This window comes from Kogia breviceps, chromosome 19, assembly GCF_026419965.1.
Source record: "Kogia breviceps isolate mKogBre1 chromosome 19, mKogBre1 haplotype 1, whole genome shotgun sequence".
Taxonomy (NCBI): Eukaryota; Metazoa; Chordata; class Mammalia; order Artiodactyla; family Physeteridae; genus Kogia; species Kogia breviceps.
The window spans coordinates 50,114,911-50,138,597 of record NC_081328.1 but is presented as its reverse complement, the minus strand read 5'-3'; the positions used below and the strand labels follow the sequence as shown (position 1 = coordinate 50,138,597).

The 23,687-nt window shown below is 48.8% G+C and overlaps 4 protein-coding genes across 19 annotated transcripts in view; 2 read left to right on the top strand and 2 right to left on the bottom strand.

The window, feature by feature from the left end:
- Window positions 1–1,473: 1,473 nt before the first annotated feature.
- Window positions 1,474–11,798, bottom strand: JMJD6 (jumonji domain containing 6, arginine demethylase and lysine hydroxylase). 9 transcript variants are annotated; one of them, XR_010838022.1, is made up of 8 exons: window positions 11,317–11,747; window positions 10,400–10,788; window positions 9,647–9,933; window positions 8,644–8,779; window positions 8,084–8,177; window positions 7,238–7,376; window positions 6,327–6,454; window positions 1,474–4,915 (listed from the first exon to the last, which is right to left on the bottom strand). XR_010838022.1 is itself a non-coding variant. In XM_059048103.2 (7 exons), the coding sequence occupies exons 1-7, from the start codon at window positions 11,443–11,445 to the stop codon at window positions 4,879–4,881; spliced, it is 1,245 nt and encodes a 414-aa protein (XP_058904086.1). In that variant the 5' UTR covers window positions 11,446–11,798; the 3' UTR covers window positions 1,474–4,878. The 9 variants fall into 9 exon arrangements, 5 of the variants coding, with proteins under 5 accessions (XP_058904086.1, XP_066876616.1, XP_066876612.1 ...); XR_010838024.1 differs by having other exon boundaries at window positions 8,084–8,172; XM_059048103.2 differs by lacking the exon at window positions 8,084–8,177 and having other exon boundaries at window positions 11,317–11,798.
- Window positions 11,799–11,832: 34 nt separating this feature from the next.
- METTL23 (methyltransferase 23, arginine) lies at window positions 11,833–18,021 on the top strand. Its single transcript, XM_059048138.2, has 5 exons — window positions 11,833–12,211; window positions 15,988–16,092; window positions 17,104–17,341; window positions 17,428–17,512; window positions 17,669–18,021. Exons 2-5 carry the CDS (start codon window positions 16,009–16,011, stop codon window positions 17,832–17,834), a joined length of 573 nt encoding a protein of 190 aa, XP_058904121.1. The 5' UTR covers window positions 11,833–12,211; window positions 15,988–16,008; the 3' UTR covers window positions 17,835–18,021.
- On the bottom strand, window positions 17,641–22,067 carry SRSF2 (serine and arginine rich splicing factor 2). Of its 4 annotated transcripts, XR_009332595.2 has the most exons (5): window positions 20,906–22,050; window positions 20,367–20,677; window positions 19,984–20,087; window positions 19,245–19,354; window positions 17,641–18,734 (listed from the first exon to the last, which is right to left on the bottom strand). XR_009332595.2 is itself a non-coding variant. In XM_059048130.2 (3 exons), the coding sequence occupies exons 1-2, from the start codon at window positions 21,265–21,267 to the stop codon at window positions 20,374–20,376; spliced, it is 666 nt and encodes a 221-aa protein (XP_058904113.1). In that variant the 5' UTR covers window positions 21,268–22,067; the 3' UTR covers window positions 17,641–19,354; window positions 20,367–20,373. The 4 variants fall into 4 exon arrangements, 1 of the variants encoding a protein (XP_058904113.1); XR_010838021.1 differs by lacking the exon at window positions 19,984–20,087 and having other exon boundaries at window positions 20,906–22,065; XR_009332594.2 differs by having other exon boundaries at window positions 17,641–19,354.
- The window catches only part of MFSD11 (major facilitator superfamily domain containing 11), a 24,463-nt gene continuing 22,311 nt past the window's right edge, over window positions 21,536–23,687 (top strand). The window contains exons 1-3 of one of the 5 annotated variants that reach the window (XM_067020507.1): window positions 21,536–21,588; window positions 22,418–22,588; window positions 23,096–23,151. In XM_067020507.1, coding sequence (XP_066876608.1) covers window positions 22,493–22,588; window positions 23,096–23,151 — 152 coding nt within the window. In that variant the 5' untranslated portion in view covers window positions 21,536–21,588; window positions 22,418–22,492. Of the gene's footprint in view, window positions 21,589–21,627; window positions 22,589–23,095; window positions 23,152–23,687 lie in introns of those variants that run through there. The other 4 variants (XM_059048832.2, XM_067020509.1, XM_067020510.1 and 1 more) reach the window with 4 other exon arrangements.

The window sequence follows — 23,687 nt, the reverse complement described above, 5'->3', positions numbered from 1 at the left end:
CAGGACCCGGGGTGGGGGTGGGGGTGACTCAAGATGGTGGGGACCAGAGCTCTGGCCCCTTGGGAAGTGCTGCTGAGGCCCCAGAAGGGCCGATCCCTCCCTGCCCGGGCAGGACCGACGCTTTGGAATTAGGTTCCTTTTGAAAAGCAGTTTGAAATACCCAGTACTCCGGGGCCCTTTCGGCATCATCTTAGACCCGCGCAGGTCATCTCAGAGCACTCTGGAATTGCTAGTTGGGGAATGCTAAGGGCCAAGTAAAGACAGGAGGGTTCACTAGACGGTAGCTCTGCCCTGCCTGTGAGACAATGAAAACACCAACTCTGCTTACTTTTAGCCACTTTATAGACACGTCACCAGCTGCTTTTACTCCTTGGGGTTGCCTTGATACATTTTCACAAAGAGGACGTTTCTAGGTGCTGGCCGGTGAAGGCCCCTTCCGGGTCTGGACCAGCAGCCTTCCACACAGGCCTCAGGGCATGGAGGCTGCCCCCAAAGACGGGCTTCAGGAATTCAGCACCAGGTGCTGTGGGTCAACTCTATTTCCCCTACTGTCTTTCTTCTTCGCATAATTCTGGAATGTAGGAGGGTGGGATGAAGGAAAAGAAGCCTCCTGTGTGAGTTTCTCCAGACCCTTCCAGGGCTCTGTCACCGAAGAGTGTATGCTGCAGACAAATGCACTGTAACCGAAAAACCGAAAACTTTATTTCCTACCACTCTCAGACCCTGCTCTCGTTATTTTTAAAAAACAAGGAGTGGACAAAGTTTGTAACGTATCATGCCAAACACAGGCCTAATATTGAAAAACCAGGGTTCCGGTTTTTGTTTAAGATGCATTTAATACTTTTTTAGAAAATGTACAGTGATACCTGATGTAAGCCAAGATGCTGGAAAGAGTGAGTGCCTCTTCTTTTTTTAAAAATTTTTTTAAAAGAATTGCTTATTTCTTCTTTTTTCTTTGGCTGTGCTACACAAGGTGAGCTTAATCCTGCTGCATCACATAGCACTCGGGGGACACGCAAAAGGAATTTTAGTCGCAGTTGATGAAAAATGCCCCACAGCTATAAGATGTGGAGTGAGGTTTATCTCTTGGCTACTGGCTTTTGACCAGGGGGCACTTTCAGCCAAAGTGTTTGGGACTTACTTTTGTCACCTGTCCACCTTGTTTTAAAATATACAGTTGACCCTTGAACGACATGGGTTTGGAGTGCATGGGTCCACTTAGACGTGGGTTTTTTTCAATAAACGCATACTGTGGTACTACACAATCCGAGGCTGGCTGCAGAAACCAGAACCACAGATAGAGAGGGCTGACTATATGTTTTTCTTGAATTTTCCACTATGTGTAGGGAGGGAGTTGAACAACCCTGAGTTGTTCAAGATCAAGTGTATATCTAAGAGGTCCTATTGTGCAGACAAACTCAGTACACTTTATTGACTTTCAGATGAGTAAGAATGAAAACAAGGACAAGACAATGCAAACAACCCAACCCCAAATCAAGTGCTTTATTTAAAATGATGAACAAGTTTCATCCCAGTGAAAAGTTAAAAATGCCGATCCAGTTGGCGGCCCCGCCGGCATTTGGCGGCAGACCCCACGGGAGAGAGCCAAGCAGAGCTAGGAGGCACTCAGGGTGCTCTACGTGACCCCTGAGGAGGCACCAGGCACTCGGCAGACAGTCCCAGTTCCTCTGTGGTGTCCAGTCCCCGCGGAGACAGCAGGCAGGCGGGGCCAGTTCTCCAGCTCTCGGGAGAGCAGAGGATGGGGCCAGATGCTCCAAGTTTTTGAACTTGAATCACGAGACAAAGTTGAGAGCCACTTCTGCAGTTCTGCTGCATACAATGTAACATCCGTGTAACATCATGACAGAAGCTAGGGAGGGTGGAGTATAAGGAGAAACCGGACTCCACATGACCATCAGCGGGACCCAGTACATAGCAGGAACAACTTATCTGTGGAAATGCTACATACAATTCAAGAAACCTACAGCTGTGTGCTTATATGCCTACTTCCTAGACAGTGCTTTTTACAACATTTACTGCAAAACCCCCGTTCCACCCCACACTCTTTTCTGGAGTCCTAAAGCATATCAAGGCGGAAACTAATAAATGTGTAAAGCACTTGCACCGGCAACCTTCTTGCTGATCCTTCGTTTAAATACCTTTAGCTGATTCAAAAAGCAGCTGCGTCCTAAGTTAAAAATACAGCTATAATTATAATTGTTATTTTATGAAGGTCTCATAAACTTGCATTTAGTAAGGACTGAGCTTGCTTCTCCGGTCACGGAGATGGACGTGCACGGCTCTACCCACTCTGACCCGTGGCCCTTGTGAACAACACAGCCAAGTTCACTGTCTGTGAGGCTCCACGAGGTCAGGGAGCTGGGTTTGTCACTGTGGCGTCTACAGCACCTAGAACAGTGCCTGGTGCAGAAACATTTGTTGACTGTTTTAATAACTAACAAATGGGCATCTGCAAGCGTGAGCGAGACGTGAATAATGCCCCTGCTTTTGGTGGCTCTCCCCTCAAAGGCATCACCCTCAACACAACAGCACCACTGACCCCAGAGGCACCTGTGTGCAGCGCTGGCCACCTCAGGCTGATGGGAAAGCCTTTGGTACCTCTCTCATCCCCAAAGAGCCAGAGACCTCCTGATGTCCTGGGTCCCCCACTCTTGTCTCGCCCACCCCACTCCTCCTCTACAGTAGTTATTAATCCAGATCCTTTCTTCCAGGACCCAGCTTGCTGGTTTTAAGATCTGCTGTCATCTCAGAAGATAATCTCTGAAAGTAGTTTAATGTTGTATCTTTCTCCTCACTATCCTTGACACCACTCAAGGGAGTAGCTCACGCCAGGTGGGTAGAAAGGTTAACTTTAGAACAGATGGACCCCTGGTTCCTGCTTCCTACCTCACCGTGATCACCCAGCCACACTCCACTGCTTTGTGTTTCCCCACCTCGGCCCTGCTTTGCTTCCACAACGCTGTGTTTGCCTGGCCCACAGTGACAGTAAAAGGGGGGCTGCTGAGTCTCCGGCCTGGCTAAGACAACGAAAGAGTGTCCCACAGTCATTCGTGCGGGGTGGCGAGACCCAAACGTAATCCGTGCCACCCAGGCACTTTCAGGAGAGGTGACTGCGGGCCTGTCAGACGGGCTGGATCCCTCATAGCTGGGTATTGTTTTTCAAACAGGAATCACCTTTGGCATCTGGGGAAGTAAACTGGGTGACTAGTCTCTCAAACCAAACTTCCACTTTACCATCCCCGCTGCTGCAGATGCATTCCCCCACGCCCCCTGGTGGCAAGAAACCTGTTTGGTGGTTTCATCCTTTACCCTGAAGTGGAGAGGCGCAGTTGGTATGGATTTTAGAGGAAAGGGAGTGAGTGTGACAGCCCAGTGGCAACACTGGACAAAGGAAAAAAGCATTTTGAAGATGTCAAGAAAAGTTTTTTAAAAACGAGGAGGAATGCCATTCAACTATGAATAAAATCTCTCGGGGTTTGGATCTGCTCACAACCACAGACACTGGAGCCAGAGGGCCAGGGAGGGGGAGCGGCAGGTAGAGCGATGCTAGGAAATGAGCAGACGTGGCACCCAACCCAGACGCGTGTTTTGGTGGGCATTTTAGAATGCAGAAAACTGGACGAAGACAAAAGAGGGGACCAGCCTTCTAGAGTAAAAGCCGCACGACCGACCCAGAGAGTCAGGAAGTGATAACTGGTCTATCTAATGTGGAACATGTGGCAAAGAAGCGACCAGGATTCCCCCGATCACACCCGCTTGAAGGGAGGATTCTGAGAGACAACAACACACAACTCCAGCCACCTGCCCACACACCTCTGCACCAGTGAAGCTCCTCGGCCCCCAGCCGCTGGTGCCCTTCCCTTCCTCATTCCAGCCCAGAAAACGCTTTTCACGGGGGCACGCCCTCAACAACCCCCTCTTAGGCTGAATTTAGGGACAGATGAAGGCAAGCAGGTGAACTGACAGGGTAGGAGATGGAACCCGCTGGGCAGTCCCTAAGTACTTAAACCAGAGTTAGTTAGAAGCCTAAACAGATCCCAAAGGCCAGAGGCACCACCTCTGCATTTATTCCCAGCAGGTAACACGATCCCCACCTAATGCCTGCAGGTCCAACAAGTGGGGACACTATCATGAACCCTCTTACAGAGTGAGGGCTTCTGACTTACGGATCACGTGGTGGGAATGATGGCGACAAATCTTTTAAGACCTTGGCCCTGTTTATAATTTAAGTTCTGTGATGAAAACATTATCCCTGGACTCTAACAGCCTCTCTCATTGTGGAGAAGAAGGAATGAATCCTAAGACAGCACTAGGCAGTGGCGAGTGGCCAGGTTACTGCCACCGAATGCGTTTTCGGACGGATGACGGCATACAGGAAGGCGGCACACTCGTGGTCCTTCTTACACATAATCGCTTCACACAGAACTCACCGCTCACCCCTCTTGGCGTCTCTGCTTGCGTGCAGCCGGCCACGTGGACGGCGGGAGTCCCTCACCAGCACCAGCGAGGCCGCAGATGCCACAAGGCGTTCGAGGGATCACAACCCCCCCGCCTTGCAGCCGACCAGCCTGGTTTTAAAGGAGAAGCACAGCACCTTCCCGCCCGACATCACGGAGGCCTTCGGTGCTTCACCGAGCATGCAGAGTTTCTGAACATCGTGACAATCTAGTCTCAGTAAGCAGAGAAACCAGCATTTGACCGGAGACAGGAGCTTGAGCCAGAGAGGATTATCCAAATTCAAAGACAAAGGAGAAGGTAGGAGCAGTAGGCAGGAAAACTGAGTGCGGGGGCGGGGGGGAGCGCCGGGGGGGGGGGCACCAACAGCTCACATGGGGCCACTTCAGGGAGAGTTTCCACTCAGGGGCGAGCACGGCCTCCGCAAGTGTCCCTGAGCCTGCCAAGGAAAGTACAACTGCCTGTTATCAGCACGTAGACAGCACAGCTTCGGCAAAGCTGGAAGGACATGTTAAAAGCAGGACCCCCAGGACCCCAGGTGGATGTAACGGCAGGGCTTTCTCTAAAAACTTTTCTTACAAAGTCACACCCCAAAGGCAGATACAAGTCTACAATATAGAAAAAAACTTAAAAAAGCAAGAAGAGAAATCTAAGTATGCCTGGGAAAAGGACAACTTGGGTTGAGACATGCACAATCTAGTCTAATAAATCCACTTGATTAAGACACCCGAATTTCCCCCACGGAATTCCAGCCAGACCCCAGAGAATGAGGAAAAGACGACAGGAAGGAATGTAGGTCCTGTTCATCACATTTAAGCAAGCGCTTGGCTGCTTGGAGATACAAAGAACATAACAGGAACGTCAGCTGCAGCAGTCAGGGACTTCAGACAGAATCCCACAGGCTTCAGTATTTCACTATCTTCCTTGAAACCTCACCTCTTTTTTTTTTTTTTTTTTTTTTGTGGGCCTTGTCGGGCGGGATGCGGAACTTCCCCAACCAGGGATCGAACTCGTGCCCCCTGCATTGGAAGCTCGGAGTCTTAACCACTGGACCACCGGGGCAGTCCAAAACCTCACCTCTTAATGCTACCTATAGTTGACACTTCAACTAGCAGCACCTGGGCAACGGGGTTCTGGGGTTTAGAGACCCTGGACGCACGCAGAGTCACCAGACTTCGGTGGGAGCCTGTCGTGTGCCCAGCACCAGAGCAGGTGCTTGCAAAAGATTAGCTTATGGATTTTTATCTCAAGTTTTAATTTATTTAGATCCTATAGGGTTTAAAACAAAAACAAAAACCCACTGGAGACATGATTAAGATTTTATAAGGAATTTGCAAGCGCTCAAAGCGGCAGTGGCAAACTGGGAAGAAAAGCAGGAGGCCACGCCTCAGGCTCTTCAGAAGATATGGGGTAACTTCTCAGCATTCTCTTCCTTTACCGCGGTAACTATCACTTCCCCATCAAGGGCACCAGCGGAATCACTATCTTCTCCCAAGATCATGACAAGAAGAGCAACAAGGGGAGATTCTGGTATTCTCCAGGAAAAAAATTTCCAAGATATAAAATGAATTTAACTTTTATTATTAAATAATGTAAAGGGTTCCCTTGGCACCATCCACGTAGATTCTCGCCCTTATGCATAAAACAAGCCACGTTCACTTGCATCGGTAGCGGAGAAAAAAGCTACTGTAGCAAATGCTAAGTGACTGGACTCCCGTTCCCAGAGCACCCTCATTCTCTGGCTTTCGCCGGCCCTCCCGGGTCTGTGGGATCCACAAGGCTGCCCCCCAGGGCCCCGCTGCAGGCTGCAGGCCCGTCCTTGCACACAGACGGCGGCCGCGCGCGGTCACCTGGAGGAGCTGCGCTCTTTGCTCACGCAGTCGTCCTGGGAGGTGGCGTCCCCGTTTCCCACCGCGCTGCACGTCCTCCTCTTCTTCCTGCGGTGCGTCGTCCCCTCGCCTTCAGAGCCGGACTCGCACTGGACACGGGAGGAGAAAAACAGGGCTTCGGTCGGATGCAGCCCTGTTCTTCGCTAAACGAACCTCTGCCCTCAGGAGACAGCACGATACTGTCCACGCCTCCCCAAGGCAAGAGGGCCATTTAGGACACAGTAGGGATATCCGTCTCCTCAGACCCCAAGGGTCCCTCCAGTGTTCTCTAACAGAAGGGTTGTTGGTTTGAAATCAAGATCCCCCTCTAAGACTGTGTGAGAGCCAGCACTTTGCGATGGCATGGAATTTCACTGCACAGCACTTAACACTCATAAACCACACGGCCTCCTCCAAAGAGGAGGCAGGATCAGTGGATCACACAGTCATGAGACAGGCATTTCATCTGCTAAAAGCACGGATGCTCTTACCCAGTACTGCCTTAGCTTAAACAAGGTGACTGAATTTGCTGAGTTTCTAGGCTTATTTACTATCCACAGGAGAAGTCCCTAAGGTGGGCTGTGAGTTTGGAGAATTCTTGGAGGTTGAATCCCGACACTACTGTCCGCTAACTGTGTGATCCCGGGTCATTTACAGAACCCCCAGATACTCCTCTCACCTCTAGAGATTACTGCAACGATTCACTAATAAGTGCAAAGCTGTAAGATGGGTGAAATTCACCCCACAGCAAGAATGCGGGCAGCTGCAGTTCTTGGAAGAAAGTGAGACACGTCCCCAGCGCTCTCCCTCCCGGGGAGGAGGCGGGAGAGCCACATCTGGTTCTCAGGGCGACCCGCCCCGGAGGCCCAGGCAGCGAGCACGGGCGGACTCACCTCCGAGCCCGAGTCGGACGAGCTGGAGCTGGAGGAGCTGGAGGAGTCGCTGGAGCTGTCGGAGGCGATGCCCGTGGACTCCTGCAGGTCAACGGAGTCCGCCAGGGCCGCCAACTCGGGGTGCTCCTGCTTTAGGACCCTGGGGGGCACGGCACGGGCTCTCAGCGCTGGGGCCGGCAGCGACACCCACACGCAGTGCCCCAGGCTCAGGGCTGAGCCCTGTCTCTCCTAGACGCGCCTGTACAGTGGTGAGGACACACGGATCCACAGGCTGGGGACAAAACCCCCCATGCTGCTCAGGCTTTCCTGAAAGGAAAACTAGCCACACACAACTCGCTACCCGCTGCGCAGATGAGACAGACGTGCTGCTGAGACGTGAGGCAAATCTTCCTGGAGTTAGTCTTAGTTTTCCCCTCGGGAGAAGCAATCTCTCTCGCTCGTAGTTTTGCCTGAACCTTTCCTAGCTGCTGTCTTTTAACCTCTCCTTTCCACAGCACAGTGCATAATGATGGGAGCTGGGCTTGGTTACATTGGTTTGTAAGAGACGAGAAGTATCAAGCAACAGAGAGGGTCCCCCCTCACTGGAAGATGAAGCTGAACGGGACTGTCGGGGCAGCAGGCAGCCCTCCCCGTTGGAACCTATTCTGGCGGCCACTGCAGCCAGGGACAAAAGACCTGCTGTTCGGGCCGGCCTTCAGCATGACCAAATGGCAGCACGCAGCAGCCTGCAGGACAGAGTCAGTGGGCCTCAGATGCCCGAGAGTCTGGGGAGAACAAAGCCACCACCCTTGCTGGCCCTCTCAGCAGGGAGGCTGAGCACTGAACAAGCCAGAATCCCTCTCTTACCCCGAGAGCTGGTCCCTCCAGGTCAGGGTTGGGACACAGTGGCACGGGGTGGCTGGGGGTGGCTTGCACTGCCGCTGCCCGTGCTGTATCTGTTCTGTGGATAAACAGAGGAGCTAAGTCTCCAGGGCAGTCACCTCGCTCACAAGAACTGAAGGTCATAAGTTCAAATGGGAATAATGCTTTGCGGTAAGAAAAAGAAATAACCAAAATAAAACCCAAACAAAATGGCCTCCTTTGCTAGTGCTAGCTTTGGGAAACAAAACAAAACAAAAACAAAAACAAAACAGAAAACGAGGAACAATCCCAATTATGACCATGTTTTGACTGACTGGCTTCAATCAAACATGCAGTCTTACCCTGTCACCTCAAGGCTGGCAAATATCCTGAGAACTAGCCCTGACCTTGGACCCACTCTCCTCTACCCGTGAGGTTTTGTGGCCCCAGCTTCTCCCAGGCCTGTCTAAAATCAGCACATGTTATTGCACCAGTGGACTCTTTCCATTTTATCTCTGGGGTAGAAGTTGGAACAAAGCAAAAATAAGAAAAAAAAAGTCTCTCACCTATACCATTTCCTTGATAACTTTGGTCTCCCTCTTACCGTCTTGTGCCAGACGACAGGGAAGTTGGTGCTGCTGGCAAAATTCTGGGTGATGGCAATGGTGGTGTCAAGGTTGAGGACCACGTGCCACCAGCCCCCTGAAATCCAACAAGTAAACAGTTAGACAGGATTGGTTCTGCACACAATCGCTCCGTGACATAAACGGCACCTAACAAATAACACAAACTTCAGAACCGGGGGATTGCTGTCCACAAGGGGGAGCTTTAGAGACACAGGACCCAGCGAGGTAAAGTCTCCTGAGGGCAGGACTCACCAACGACCTGTTCGCGGAAAGTTTTACTGGAGCGTGGCTGCACCTGTTCGTTTATGGATTGTACATGGCTGCTTTCCTGCCACTTGGGCAGAGCTGAGCAGTTACAACAGAGACTATCCAGCCCGCAGTGCCTAAAATATCTGTTCTCTGGCCCTTTTACAGAATAAATGTGTCAAACCCTGTTAATCCAAACTGTAAAGGTGGCAAGTTCTTCAGTTTCTCGATGGAGGATGCCCATCTTAAACACCCTTACTTCCAACACACTCAACCTATCAAAACAAAGTGTAGTTTTCAGGTGTAGGATTTCCTGCCCCTTGGCTCTTAAAGTCACTATTTCCTGACTCAATCCACCCAGTGCTACACTGATCAAAAACTCCATTTATAGAAATAAGCTCAAGTCACTGAACATATTCAATAAACAAAGACACTAAGTATCTACTAGGAATAAAAATGAATAGGCTCTCTACATACAGGAAGTTTACCAATAGTCATCATACATTCAGGTTATAAGAAACGTGGACAGCAGCCCCCTGAGCACGTGACCACACAACAACACATCACGGTGAGGCGGGAACCAGTCAGTTCACCCAGAGTCAGCGTGCAGAGGGATTTCTTTGACTCTCTCTATATAGTTGTGTTCCAAAATTACAAATTACTGAAATCAAAGAATGTACTTTCAGTTCATCTGTACCTGGTACAAAGACAGTCTCTCCTGGTTTTTGTAAGATTTCCAGGGGTTTGAATTCGGGTGGCCAGGTTGGAAGCTGTGTCCGGGGATAGATGATATTAAACCAAGTAATAGCTTCATCTTGCTGGTTCCCTCCTTCTTCTCGGGTCACCTTGATGAGTTCCCTGGGCGTGCTGGTAGGGAACAGGCACCAGCGCTTATGGCCCTGAACTAAGGCATTCCAGGCACTTGTTCCCAGAGGGTCGATGTGAATTCCGGTTCCAGAGCGTGGTGGCCCCATCACAAACCACCTAAAGGATGGAAACATCGAAGATGTGAAGTGTAATTTAACCACACACACACACACCACAAAAGAAGCTTTAATTTTATACAAACGTGTTATCGTTATTTCAAAGACCACACAAATTCTGCTACACAGAAATGCTGAGGGAATTGTGCACGGACTGATCCCTAACAGGAAAAGGAAAAAGCACCGACATGTCTCAGTGCTGGACTTTAACTATTAAAACATCCCTTAGAGATCACTGGTTCAACTTTGGTTGCACCTTTGAATCACCTCGGGAGCTTTCAGAAATCCTGATGCCCAAGGCGACACCAGGCAGGAGGCCCTGGGCAGGCACCAGAAGCCCTCTAAGTAAGTGCCATGTGCAGCCAAGAGAGAACCACTCACTGTTTTGGAAATAGATTAGCTGACTGCGCTCAGCTGCCCCTGCTGCTGTAGACAAGATTATAACCACATCACTGCCCAGTATTTACCTGTAAGGGGGCCTGCGCTTCTCCCCCGCATACTGGAAGAGGTCATCGGTGAAGAACTTGGGCACCCTGTAGTCGTCCAAAAGTTTCCTTCTTTTGGGATGTTCCCCATAGCTGCTGTCAAAGATGTAAAGGGGGCTGTCATCTCGGGTGCTCTCCATGTACTCGATGTAGTATTTCATCTTCATCTTCACGGAATAGCCGTCGTTATCCTCGCCACACTTGAATTTCTGGTTCCGGTATTTCCTTTTGAGACGCTCCAAAGTCCATTTCTCCTGCGCGGACCAGCCCTCTTGGGCATTCAGCAGAACCACGGGCTTGTACGGTCTTTCGTAACGTTCCACAAATTCACCCACCGACAACTGTAAGGCGTCTGCCCTTTCCACATTGTCCTGAGGGAATCAGAAAAGACCTATCGCATTAAAGAAAAAAAAAAAAAAAAAAAAAGGCCGGAGGCAGTTAAGGGTGTCCCCCAAGGCCAATTAGCAATCGCAATAACATACCCAGGGAGCCAGATTCTATTTCCGGCTCCTCTTAGGGAGGGAAAAGGACCTGCGTGCGTTCGGGCACTGCGCACCCAGCGCCACCGCATCAGGGAAGGGAGGCTTCGCGTCTTCCACTCGTGGCTTTTGACAGCCAGGGTCCCTAGGGCCCCGCCGCCCAAAGGGATGCAGGGGTGACAGGCCTCGTGAAGGGCGTCAGGGGCGTGGGACTCCAGCTGCCTCGGAAGGCGCATTTGCGGCGCATAGAAGGAGGCCCACCCTGGGATCTGGGCCCCGATGACCCCGACCTCCGCGGGGTGCGGGCGAGCCCATCGTAACTCCAGGGGCCGTGCTGGGCACGGACCCCGGCCCCGGTAGAGGTGCGCAGGTCCCGGGGATGCCCGTGCCCCGCCCGGCCCGCGATCGCGGCCCGCTCACCGCCACGGCCGCCGGGTTCAGCGAGAAGCTCTCGTAGTAGTTGTGCCGGATCCAGTCCAGCGAGTCCTTTAGCTCCGGCCGCGCACTCCGCTTGGCCTCGCGGATCCGCTTCTTGCTCTTGTGGTTCATCCTGCAGGGTCACCAGCTGGTTCCGCGACGACCCCGGCGCAGCTCGCTTCCTGCCACCAGTGCGTCCCCTCCCCACCCCGGGCGGCGGCGGCGGCGGCGGCACCAAAACGTCCTTCGCTCCAGCCCGGCTCCTTTAAAGTCGCCTTCCAGAAAATTCACTCCCTAACCACCTCCCGAGCCTCGGGTTGGGCCTGCGTCGGCCGTCTTTCCCGCCCCCCACGGCCTCTTGCGATAAGCCATTGGCCTCCGAGCCTCTGGGGTCCGCCCTCACACACGCCGGGTCTCCGCCATGTTGGGAAGGTCAAGACGGTCGAGGCACCACCTCGCTGAGGCCCCGCCTCTCCCGCACCCCCTTCCGTTTTGCGTCACATCCGGCAGCCAGCAGTTCCTTAGTGGCGGGCTTCCGTCCGGCTCACAGCCGGGCTCTACTGCGCTCTGTGTCTCGTTGGCTGGGTTTCGAGTCTGTTCTCGCCACGTGGCCATTTCGTCGCCCGAGGGGTACTTACCCCCTTTTGCCGTCGGGTAGTAGCGAGCCGACGTGGCGCCGGGGAGACGGCCCGAGCCGGTCTGAGAGCACCCGTGCGTGCAGCTTGGCAGCCTGGCAACCCGGCGCCCTCCCCTGCTCCCGGCCTGCCCCGGGGCCACCGACTCCCCTCCGACCGAGCGTGGCCTCCGAGGGCATGTGGTCCGGGCCAAGCGTTTTCGGTTCTCGGAGGAGCCGGGCCTGGGAGCTGAGGGGGCCGTGCTGGAGGTCCGCGTCCCGCAGGTGCGTGCGGAGGCACCCGCCGGGAAGCGCAGTGGGGCTGGAGCGGTTCTCAGCCGACCAGGGGCTATAGGGAGGGGCGGTCCGCGGCTTCCCGCCTTAGGGTGGACCACAGAGCGAAACGGTTTGGTATGAAGCTGTTTGGCAGATTAAATGTCTTTAAGTAAGAAATTTGAGGACCTTGCTAGGAAGGGGGTCTTTCCATACCTAATATTTCTTGCCAGAAAAGTGGTATTCTTGACACCTAATATTTTTTTGATCTTGTTGAAGGGCTTCTTAATTCAGTTTCTGAGGGGCAGAGGGCATTTCCAACCCTCACCAAATGAAGTTTCTCAGGCTGGCATTGCTTCCTTTCAGCTCATGGCTGCCCCCGAACTCTATCAAGAGCAATTATATTTTATATACCTCCAGTTTTTCAAAGCACTTTCACATTGCAGTGTTTCATTTTTTTAAACATCTTTGTTGGAGTATAATTGCTTTACAATGTTGTGTTAGCTTCTGCTGTATAACAAAGTGAATCAGCTGTATGTATACATATATCCCCATATCCCCTCGTCTTGCGTCTCCCTCCCACCCTCCTTTTCTTACCCCTCCCCGTGTCCGCAAGTCCATTCTCTACATCTGTGGCTTTATTCCTGTCCTGCCCCGAGGTTCATTACAACCTTTTTTTTTTTTTTTTAGATTCCATATATATGTGTTAGCATAAGGTATTTGTTTTTCTCTTTCTGACTTACTCTGTATGACAGACTTGCTCCATCCACCTCAGTACAGATAACTCAATTTCATTTCTTTTTATGGCTGAGTAATATTCCATTGTATGTATGTGCCACATCTTCTGTATCCATTCATCTGTCGATGAACACTTAATTCTTTCATGACCTGGCTATTGTAAATAGTGCTGCAATGAACATTGTGGTACATGATTTTTTTAAAAAAACATCTTTATTGGAGTATAATTGCTTTACAATGGTGTGTTAGTTTCTGCTTTATAACAAAGTGAATCAGTTATACATATACATATGTTCCCATATCTTCCCTCTTGCGTCTCCCTCGCTCCCACCCCTCTAAGTGGTCGCAAAGCACAAAGCACCGAGCTGATCTCCCTGTGTTATGCGGCTGCTTCCCACTAGCTATCTATTTTACGTTTGGTAGTGTATATATGTCCATGCCACTCTCTCACTTTGTCACAGCTTACCCTTCCCCCTCCCCATATCCTCAAGTCCATTCTCTAGTAGGTTTGTGTCTTTATTCCTGTCTTGCCCCTAGGTTCTTCATAACCTTTTTTTCTTTAGATTCCATATATATGTGTTAGCATACGGTATTTGTTTTTCTCTCGGACTTACTTCACTCTGTATGACAGACTCTAGGTCCATCCACCTCACTACAGATAACTCAATTTCGTTTCTTTTTATGTCTGAGCAATACTCCATTGTATATATGCTCCACATCTTTATCCAGTCATCTGTTGATGGACACTTAGGTTGCTTCCATGTCCTGGCTATTGTAAATACTGCTGCAATGAACATTGTGGTACATGACTCTTTTTGAATTATGGTTTTCTCAGGGTATGTATATGCCCAGTAGTGGGATTGCAGGGTCATATGGTAGTGTTCTATTTTTAGTGTTTTAAGGAACCTCCATACCGTTCTCCATAGTGGCTATATCAATTTACATTCCCACCAACAGTGCAAGAGGGTTCCCTTTTGTCCACACCCTCTCCAGCATTTATTGTTTGTAGATTTTTTGATGATGGCCATTCTGACTGGTGTGAGGTGATACCTCATTGTAGTTTTGATTTGCATTTCTCTAATGATTAGTGATGTTGAGCATCTTTTCATGTGTAACAGCAGCTGGTGGTGTAGGTATTGGCAGTAACAGTTTAAATATGAGAAACAGCTTAAAAGGAGTTGAAGGCTGGAGTGGAACCCATTTCTGGCAGTTTGTAAATGCCTGCACGTTGAAATACCCCTTTGGATTTCTTTTTGCCACGCCACGTGGTGTATGGGATCTTAGTTCCCCAACCAAGGATCCAACCCATGCCCCCTGCGGTGGGAGTGTGGAGTCTTAACCACTGGACTGCCAGGAAAGCCCTCCCGACCTCCTTTGAATTTCTTCCCAAATTTAGGGATTGGGTGAAGATACACCTTGTGAAAACGGATACACTTTTTTTTTTTTTTTTATTTAAACACCTAAATCTGCATAACTCACTCCTCAGGTCAGAAATCCTTCATTGTACTCCTGGGTAAAATCCACCAGGGCAGGCATTTTAATCATGCCTAGCATATTTTAGGCACCAATATATTTGTTGAGTGTATCAAATGATTAGGTTCAGACCTTCAGTTCCTTCACCTTTGATATTTTTACCTCTTCAGCCTCCTTTCCTACCTCCCCAGGAGGGGCACCCTTTGCTCTAGGAAACAAAGTCTTGCGATTTTGAAGTTTAGCGATCGCTAACTTTGTGTACTTACTTTGTACTAGGTAGTTTTCATCGAATCTTCCTAACCTTTCTATGAAGATAGTATTTTGCAGTTGAGGAAACTGAAGCTCAGACAGGTTAAATAACTTGAGTGAGGTCACACAGCTAGTAAATTATAGATCTCAAGTTTGAACTCAGGCAGGCTCATTCCAGAGTCCTGAAGTATGTTACCTTGCCTCGCTAAATACCATGCTCTCATCATTCAATGCCTCTCCAAAGGCTTTGTAAGTTGCCTACCTTCCTAACTGCAGGATTCAGCTCTAACTCAAACATCTTCTATGATGTCATCCTAGAACCCCACTGTTCCTCCTCAGCATTACCAGGTTATGTCTGTGCTTAAAACCCTCCAATATCTTCTCACTGCACTTAAATAAAAGCTAAGCTTCCCGTGCCCTACAAGACCTCACAAGTCTGGCCTCTGCCTTCCCTCTGACCTGTGCTTGTACTACGCAGCCCTCCAGCCCTCAGGCCCACACTGCCTGGGCTCTGAAAAGCCCAGCGAGAGGCTTTTCAGTTCCTGCTTCAGGGCCTTTGCCTGAATCATCCTCCCTCCCTATATCTCGAGCAGACACCTTGTGGTCACTGCCCACTCCCATTTCTCTCACATTACCCTGTTGTATTGTGCTTGTTGCAACCAAAAATATCCACTTGCTTACTTGTTGCTTGTCTCTCCCCAGTATGAGATACATATATGTGTATGTAGTTCATATTCCAAGAGAGTTACATCCTCAGCCTATAATAGCCACTAAGCCACTCAGGCCCTGGATAAACTCTTGTTGAGTAAATGAAGGTATGAAGAATGCTTATCACATGGTATTGCAATTTTTATATCCCGATGCTCCCCCCACCATAGGATGCAAAATGGAGAGAGGGAACTGTTGTTTTTGTAATGGATGGCAGTGCCAAGCGCTCAGTAATTGCTGTATAAATATTCTTTTTAAAAAAACAAGTTCATTTATTTTTGGTCGCATTGGGTCTTCATTGCTGCGCGCAGGCTTTCTCTAGTTGCGGCAAGTGGGGGCTACTCTTTGTTGCAGTGCTCGGGCTTCTCGTTGCAGTGACTTTTTGTTGCGGAGCACGGGCTCTAGGCTTGTGGGCTTCAGTAGTTGCAGCACGCAGGCTCAGTAGTTGTGTCGCACAGGCTTAGTTGCTCCACAGCATGTGGGATTTTCCCGGACCAGGGCTCGAACCCGTGTCCCCTGCCCTGGCAGGCGGATTCTTAACCACTGCGCCACCAGGGAAGCCCTGTATATTCTCACTTCCAGCATGAGTTATTTATGGCATACAAAAAAATTCTTTTCAGGTCCTGCATCTTCAATATGGAATGTACGTTTGGCCCTGTGCTGTGGTCCTGGCCCAGTACCTGTGGTTTCACAGAGGATCTCTGCCAGGAAAGGCTGTCTTAGAGGTACAAGTGCCCTTGAGGTTTGCAAAAATCCTAGATTATTTTCCAATTTAAGTCTATATGCTGGTTATTGGGTTTTGTTAGATATTTTTAAGTCAGGGATGATCTGGCCAGCTTGTGAGGCAGGTGAGCTAAGAATGTTTTAAAAAGTGTTTAAAAAGAAAGTATGCACCAGAGACCATATGTGGTCCACAAACACTAATATTTACTGTCTAGCCTTTTCGTTTTAAAATGTATCCCATGCTCTTTCTCACCACTCCATCTGGCTCGACTGCGGAAGGCTTACAGCAGAAATACTATGCTTAAACCCAAAGACTAAATATAGAAGCTTAAGTACACTTCTTAACTTTTGCAAAAACCATGTAAATGAAATGAAGGCATGTGGTGCATACTTCTGGCCCAAAGTAGTGGTGACTGTCAGCAATTTGGTAAAGGTCGGGAATCTATGCCCGTCCTCAAACAGGAAGTGTGTTTCAATTGATATGAATAGTAATATTTATGAAGGCGCTCCTTGGTGTTATTCCTTAGTATGTTTAAGCTCCTTGCTGCTCTCAAGACCCAACTGGAAAATCCCGTTAAATATAAGAAAGTCATGTTGCAGACCTGTCAGGTTTTAGCCACATGAAAGCTATTTATAATTGGTAGTAACAACTGAATGGCTGGTTGTGCACCCACATCACCCACTGAGGTTTTAGAGACCTGGTGTCATTTATAAGTAGCTCCTTATAGATCATAGACCCTCACAGTTCAAACCCGTTTAAGGGTAAACTGTCAGTTGCAGAATTGAGGGCCCTTTAAAATGTTGAAACGGACTACGATTCAACCCAATTAGAACTGCCATGACAAATTTGGAGGAAGCTCCACATAGTAAAACAGTGTTAAATTATGGCATGTTTTATAGGTATGGCAAACCATCTTTACACATTGACCAATGTAAGCATGAAATGAGAAATCATTTGCCAAGATCCATTAATTCTTTGCAGTTCTAAGCAAAACCTTTAACCTTGTCATTAGATTGGAGCTGGAGTGAGCCTTCCAGGAATCATGGCTGCAAAATGTGGTGCTGAAGTAATACTGTCAGACAGTTCAGAGCTGCCTCACTGTCTAGAGATCTGTCGGCAAAGCTGCCAAATGAATAACCTGCCTCAGGTGCATGTTGTGGGAATCACGTGGGGTCATGTATCTCGGGATCTTCTGGCTCTACCACCGCAAGACATTATTCTTGCATCCGATGTGTTCTTTGAACCAGAAGGTAAACCTTTTTTGCTCTTCTCAGTAGTAAATTTAGTCAGAGATACAATGGAATTAAAGTCTATTAAGAAATTTTTTTCTTCCCAGACTTTGAAGACATTTTAACTACAGTTTACTTTTTGATGCAGAAGAACCCCAAGGTCCAACTGTGGTCTACTTACCAGGTAAGAAGGTAAGCCTGAACAATCCTGCTTTACTTCCAATTTTATTAAAAGTTAAACCCAAGCCTTACTACTCTACTCATTCAGTGTGTGGTTTAAGGATATAATGAGAATATATCTAAAGCAAAACAGAAAAAGCTTGGTTTTTTAAAAATAATTTATTTCAGTGCTGACTGGTCACTTGAAGCTTTGCTCTACAAGTGGGACATGAAATGTGTCCAAATTCCTCTGGAGTCTTTTGGTGCAGACAAAGAAGATATAGCAGAATCTGCCCTTCCAGGAAGACATACTGTTGAAATGCTGGTCATCTCCTTTGCAAAGGACAGTCTCTGAATTATACCTAAAAGCTGTTTTGGGACAATGTCAATACTGATTAGCAACCTGGCAAGCCAACTGCATGACTCAGACCACTTTCAGCTTGACTACAGTGGATCTGAAGATGGTCAGATCTGTTGGCTTTAGATTGTGATGGGTCACATAACCATTAAAACAAAAATTAAAACTCCTATAAGAAAAAGAACTTCGATTGTTCCTAAGTCATTAAAAAAGGGCATAAATTAGGTTATGAGAAGAGAGTTACTCAAAACCTTAACAAAGTGCTACCTTAGAGCATTGAGGATAGTAGGTACTGAACTGGCATTTCCACTTTATAACTTAGGGGGGAAAAAAATCAACTACTAAACATTTCACTTTCATTCTATACAGTCAGTAACATTCACAAGATAATTGCACAGGTCTTTCAAATAAACGGGGGAAAAAAGACCAAGACATATTCTGAGAAAAGCTAACACCAAGAAAACGTTTTAATTAAACTACAGAAACAATGGTTATAGTACAGAATATTCATGAGCAAAAAGATACACCATGTTATAAGTACTTACAAAGTTACAAACCATTTGTTTCCTTAACATTTTCCACATTTTAAGTTCATACATGAAGATAATCGGATTTACCATTTTTTTTGGGGGGGGGGGAGGAGAGGAAGAAAAAAAAAGGTGTATTATCATCGCTAGATGTGCTCACTGTATGCTCCGTTATTTATATGCAAGGCCCGGGTGACTGGAAGTGCAGTTGTCAGGCATTTTAATAAACTGGACAGCCATTTGTTTCTGCACGACAAGGCATCTTTACACAGGAGCAATCAGGAGAAAACAGGAAACAGCCAAGCACTCTGCACTGCAACACGCCACCTTAACAGCTAACCAGCATTACTCAACTGCTACACAACTGCGCCTAGTGCACAAAAATACATAAGAGAAGAGATTAGAATTGTGTTTGGTAAACAATCCTTTAAAAAAAAAAAAAAATCAAGTCTTTTCACCTGAAAAGTCTTTATACAAATTTGGGTTCAGTTTACCATTTAGACCTGAAGGTAAATAACATATACAAACAATTTACACCAACTTTCGTAGGTTTTTAATTTTAAGGTATGAAGGCAATGTTGAGTCAATCTCTTGACAGCTTTAGGCTGTGTGTAATGGCTGCACACGTTTCCTTAAAAGTCAGGAGGCCACAAATTAGGTTACCAATCTGTTTAATTTCAAACAAAAAAAGTCAGCACTATATAAACAAAAAGGAAATTTTACCTCAAATATCCAAGCCAATAATGAAATCTGAAGTCGTTCACCTCACTAAATTACAAGAAATTTGAATAACAGCAACAAAATGGCACATAAAATGAGTTTGCCACCTGAGGCAAAGCTTAAAACAAGTAAAAAGTTAGACAAAATGTTACAAAATAACCTTTTCAATAGCCAGTTGCTTGTTCCAAGGACTCTTCAGTGGACTGAGTACTACTGAGTACGTGGGTCCTTTTTCCCCAAGTCTTCCTTTTATGTTGCTTGTCGACACATCTAGGTTTGAAAAAAAATAAGTTCAGTTTACCTTCCATTATTATGACATCACCAAAGGTGCACATGGTTTTAATTTCAGTACTTACTAAGGGTCTGGTGAAACCAGTAGGTTACAGAAAGGTTCCAACCAGCCACTAATCACAGTTTTTTAAAGGCCCAATTAGGAAAATTTCACAAAGGCTACCATCAGCATTAAAAGTTTGTGTTTATGTATTCTTGGCCAAATAACCAAGGTGAAAAATGGTAAGGGGGGAAAAAAGAAAAGAAAAAAAAAAGAGGGCTGTATCCAAACAAAAGCAACTTGAGATCAGACAATTAGTCTATATTTTAAGTTTTTAGTTTTCAAACGAAACATTTGGCATTTCAGAATGCTTTAACATCTGAGCTACTTAGGGCCCTTTCCTTTTAAAAAATAGGACCAAACAATTTGAGAGTTAAAGACACACTATCCTTTCCCCACCCAGTGCAATCAATACCTGTAAACTTTTGGTTCCAAAAGTTCATTGCTTCGTTTTTGCAATTCGTTTGCGCCACATCCATTAGACTATGAAGTCCCAGTCAGCACAACAATAGTTGAACTGATTGTTTTCTCTAAGAGGATAGTGCATCTTTAACATTTAAAGACAAACCTGCTCCAATACACGCCCACAGAAACTGGTCCCTGGAGGATCAGCCAAATCAGTTAAAATCTGCAATACTGGCCAATATTCTTTTATCAAACAGGAGACCGCAGCTTTAAAGGGGAAAATGCAGACGTTGGATAAAAACAGCAAGAAATAGTCATTTTCATTAATAGGTCTCAAAACAGTTTATGAAACAGCCATTATTATCTAAGCTTCACACACATCCTTTCTGCAGACCCCTCTCTTCAGTTTTACTCCCAAAGCTGAGTTAGCTCAGAGCAGCACTCCTAACATGAGGAGTCACTTTTATATTAATCGGATCAAAACAACTACTCCAAACCCCATTTCTGAATTCGGGCCATTGAGTCTCGGAGCCCCGCAGACATTACCATTTGCTTAAGAGGACACCGCTCCTTCCTCTTCAGGAGACTTGGGAGGACTCTTGGATCGCGACCTGGACTTGGATTCCCTCTTGGACACGGGTGGAGGACTCCTGGACCTAGACCTGGACCTGGACCGCGAGCGAGATCTGGAGACAGACGAGGACTTCGACTTGGACCTTCGCGCCGATCTGGACTTGGAGGTTGATCGCGATCTTGAGCGAGTACGTGACCGAGACTTGGAGCGGCTGTAGCGAGATCGACTCCGGGACCTGGACCGGCTCCGACTCCGGGATCGGCTGCGGCGACGCCGCCTAGGGCTGCGGACAGGGACGGCGGCGCGTCAGGGATCCGCGGCCCCGCCCGCCCGCCCGCCCAGGCCGCCATTATCTCGCCGCCAGACGCCATTTCCCTGGTCGCGAGAAGGGGGGCCCCCGCCCTTCTCGCAGCTCGCCGGCTCTGCCCGGCCACCACCACGTGTCCCCCGCAGGCCTTTGTGAGTCACCCAGGCCCTCCCGGAGCCCCGGCCGCGCCGCCCACCCGCTTACCTGCGGCTCCGACGTCCGTAGCCACCGCCCCCGTACCTACGGGGCGGGGGTCCCCGGCGGCTATGGTGCGAGTCCGGGGGGCGGCCGTAGCGCGCCATCTGCACCCGCAACTCGCGGCCGTCCAGCACGGCCCCATCCATGGCGTCCATGGCATCCTCCGCGTCGCGCTTGTCGTGGAAGCGGACGAAGGCAAAGCCGCGAGACTCCTTGGTGTAGCGATCCCGCGGGATGTACACGTCGCCGACGCGTCCATACTTCTCGAACACGCGCCTCAGGGTGTCTGGAGAGGTGCGGTAGGTCAGGTTGTCCACCTTGAGAGAGGTCATGCCCTCCACATCGGGAGGCGGGCGGCCGTAACTCATGGCTCTGAAGAGTCGGGCCGGGGCCCGTGACTGCGCGCCGACGGACTAACGACCCGGCGGGCTCGCGCGCTCGGCTGCGGCGGCGGTTTCGTCAGACTAGCTCGGCTCGACGCCGCGCCTCTCCCCTGGCGATTGGTTTCCGCGTGGAAACGTTTGGAAAAGCCCAACTAGGAAAACCGAAAAACAGCTCGACGCGCGACTCCACCAGAGAAGCAACTGGGCCGGCGGCCGGCTCCAGCGCCTGTTTATATCCCTCCTCACAAAATGGCGCCCACGCCACCCGGAAATGAATCCTCTGATTGGCTCGTCTCGCCCCGCCCCGTAACGTCCCTGCTGCGCGCCCCGCCCCTGTCCGGCACGCCTGCGCAAAGAACCGCGGGCGGGTCGAAAAGCGCGCAGTCACTGCCGATGGGAGGGGGAGCGGGATTTGCCGGCAGTTGGAAAGCCCGCGAAACACTCCTTCCGGCTGCGAAGCCCGCTGTGACGGCAGGAAGGGGAGGTGCTCCCCTACTGGGCTCCGCCTTCTTTTCATGCCAATTTCTAAGCTCCACGCAGCTTTTCTGCTCGGACGTCCGCCCCGCCTCTGTCGGGGGGCGTAGTCCTTCACCTTGCCCCTCTGTTTCCGGCCTCCTCAGAGCGCGTCTCCAGGCCCCCTTCCGCAGTTCCTGTCTCTTTAGCTGGGTTCCGCGTTTTAGCACCCCACCCCCCTTGCCGGAGCCCACGAGGTTGTCCCCTTTCCCCCGGAGAGGGTGAGGGAGACCTAGCGGCGTGCTTGCATGTCCCGGGTCGCCCAGGACTACATTTCCCACCAGGCCCAGCGGCGGGCGCCGCGGCTGCGGTCAGGTGACCGGGTCGCCTGACCTGCGGTGAGTCGGGGCAGGGAGGGCGGGGCCGTGCTGGCTGCTGCCTCAGGCCCTTGGCCCTAATCCCCCTCTCGGGCCCCTTAAGTTGCAGCTCCACCGTTCTTGGCGCTTCTCCGGGTGTTGGGCTCTCCCCTACTCGGATCGTGTCCTAGGAATGTCCTAACTATACCCGTGGGGAGAACTTCACCCTAAGCCCGGGATTCCACTCCAAGACCTGGAAGTTGACACCTTGGCTGCCCTGCTCCTGGATCTGCCTCCTCCTCTCACCATCTCATTTCTTCTCCCAGGATTGCAGTGGGTTTCCCCCGAGGAGAGCTGACTGCCCTCTGCTGCTGCCGACCTTTTGGCAGAGTTGAGCCAAAATGTCCCCGGAATCTAAAAAGCTTTTCAACATCATTATTTTAGGAATTGCCTTTATGTTTATGTTCACCGCCTTTCAAACTTGTGGAAATGTAGCGGTGAGTTGGAATTTGATCTTCCTCCTTTGAAGTGCTTATCATAATGCATTCCAAAAATGATAATCAAAGTTATGTCTAATAATGCGCTTAAGTTGCACCTTTCATTTTGTCACCTACGCTTCCTCGTTTTCCATGATTAGGTTTGATTTCATGTGGCAGACGTTTCTTGTTGGGGTCGTTTATTTCTCTTACTTGATTTGGGGTTTGTATGCGGACCCATTTATTTTATTTATGTATATTAAGGACTACATTAGTACTTGGAGAGTTGAGGGAATAAACCTAAGGCCTAGTTACAGATGGTCTTCACCCTTCCCCACCCCGCCCCTACACGCCCCTCATTGGTTTGCCTTCTGTTCTGTGGTCCTTTCTGTTCTCTCGTGTTAGAATTTCAGTATTAAGTATTCGGCATCCTGAATTTTTACTTTATTCCTAGTATTTGGAGAGCGACTTTCTGGGGTGAGGGCAATTACAAAAGGTTTTCATTGATTAGTTTTATCTTCCACACAGCAAACTGTCATCAGGAGCTTAAATAGCACAGATTTTCACGGCAGTGGCTATACCAGGTATTGTACTGTATGATTGGTTTTACTTTGTATATCACAGATGTTGCCTAATTTCATCAAAATCACAGACAACGTATTGTAATTAGATTATTAGTGATTTTTTTTTTCTTTTCCGTATTTAGACTATTTAGGAGAACATAATAGGATGAAGGTGATGAGTTTAGGTTTCATATAGAATTAGACACTGGGGTTGAAATACTGGCTTCAAAACTTAATTACTGCGATATCTTAGGAAGTTGCTTCTATGAGCACAGTTTCCTTGCGCAGATCAATACGTGTAAAGCGCTTGGCACAGTGGCTGTCATTTAATAAGCACTCAGGTATTGTCATAATTACATCTTCCAAATCCTAAACAGAGGATGTTTTATATGACTCTCGAAATATTTGGTCTTCCTGTTTTTGTGATTTCGTAATTATTAATATATTGTCATCAGGAGCTTTTAGCTTTTTGTTAAGGTGTTCAGTGCCAATTTTACAGGTGAAGAAAATGAAGTGAAAAGATCTTCATAAGTCGCTAGTACGTTGTGGTTGAAGTT

What these genes read in the sequence shown, in the direction of transcription:
- SRSF2 (XM_059048130.2), bottom strand. Translation starts at nt 21,267, where the DNA reads ATGAGTTACGGCCGCCCGCCTCCCGATGTGGAGGGCATGACCTCTCTC. An exon ending in TACGGACGTCGGAGCCGCAG is followed by an intron (nt 20,678 to 20,905) that starts GTAAGCGGGTGG and finishes CCCTGTCCGCAG; the next exon opens with CCCTAGGCGGCGTCGCCGCA.
- METTL23 (XM_059048138.2), top strand. Translation starts at nt 16,009, where the DNA reads ATGTACGTTTGGCCCTGTGCTGTGGTCCTGGCCCAGTACCTGTGGTTT. An exon ending in TGTGTTCTTTGAACCAGAAG is followed by an intron (nt 17,342 to 17,427) that starts GTAAACCTTTTT and finishes TTTTCTTCCCAG; the next exon opens with ACTTTGAAGACATTTTAACT. An exon ending in TCTACTTACCAGGTAAGAAG is followed by an intron (nt 17,513 to 17,668) that starts GTAAGCCTGAAC and finishes AATTTATTTCAG; the next exon opens with TGCTGACTGGTCACTTGAAG.
- JMJD6 (XM_067020511.1), bottom strand. Translation starts at nt 11,445, where the DNA reads ATGAACCACAAGAGCAAGAAGCGGATCCGCGAGGCCAAGCGGAGTGCG. An exon ending in TGAACCCGGCGGCCGTGGCG is followed by an intron (nt 10,789 to 11,316) that starts GTGAGCGGGCCG and finishes TGATTCCCTCAG; the next exon opens with GACAATGTGGAAAGGGCAGA. An exon ending in TTATCAAGGAAATGGTATAG is followed by an intron (nt 7,377 to 8,643) that starts GTGAGAGACTTT and finishes CGTGCCCCCCAG; the next exon opens with GGTCCTAAAGCAGGAGCACC.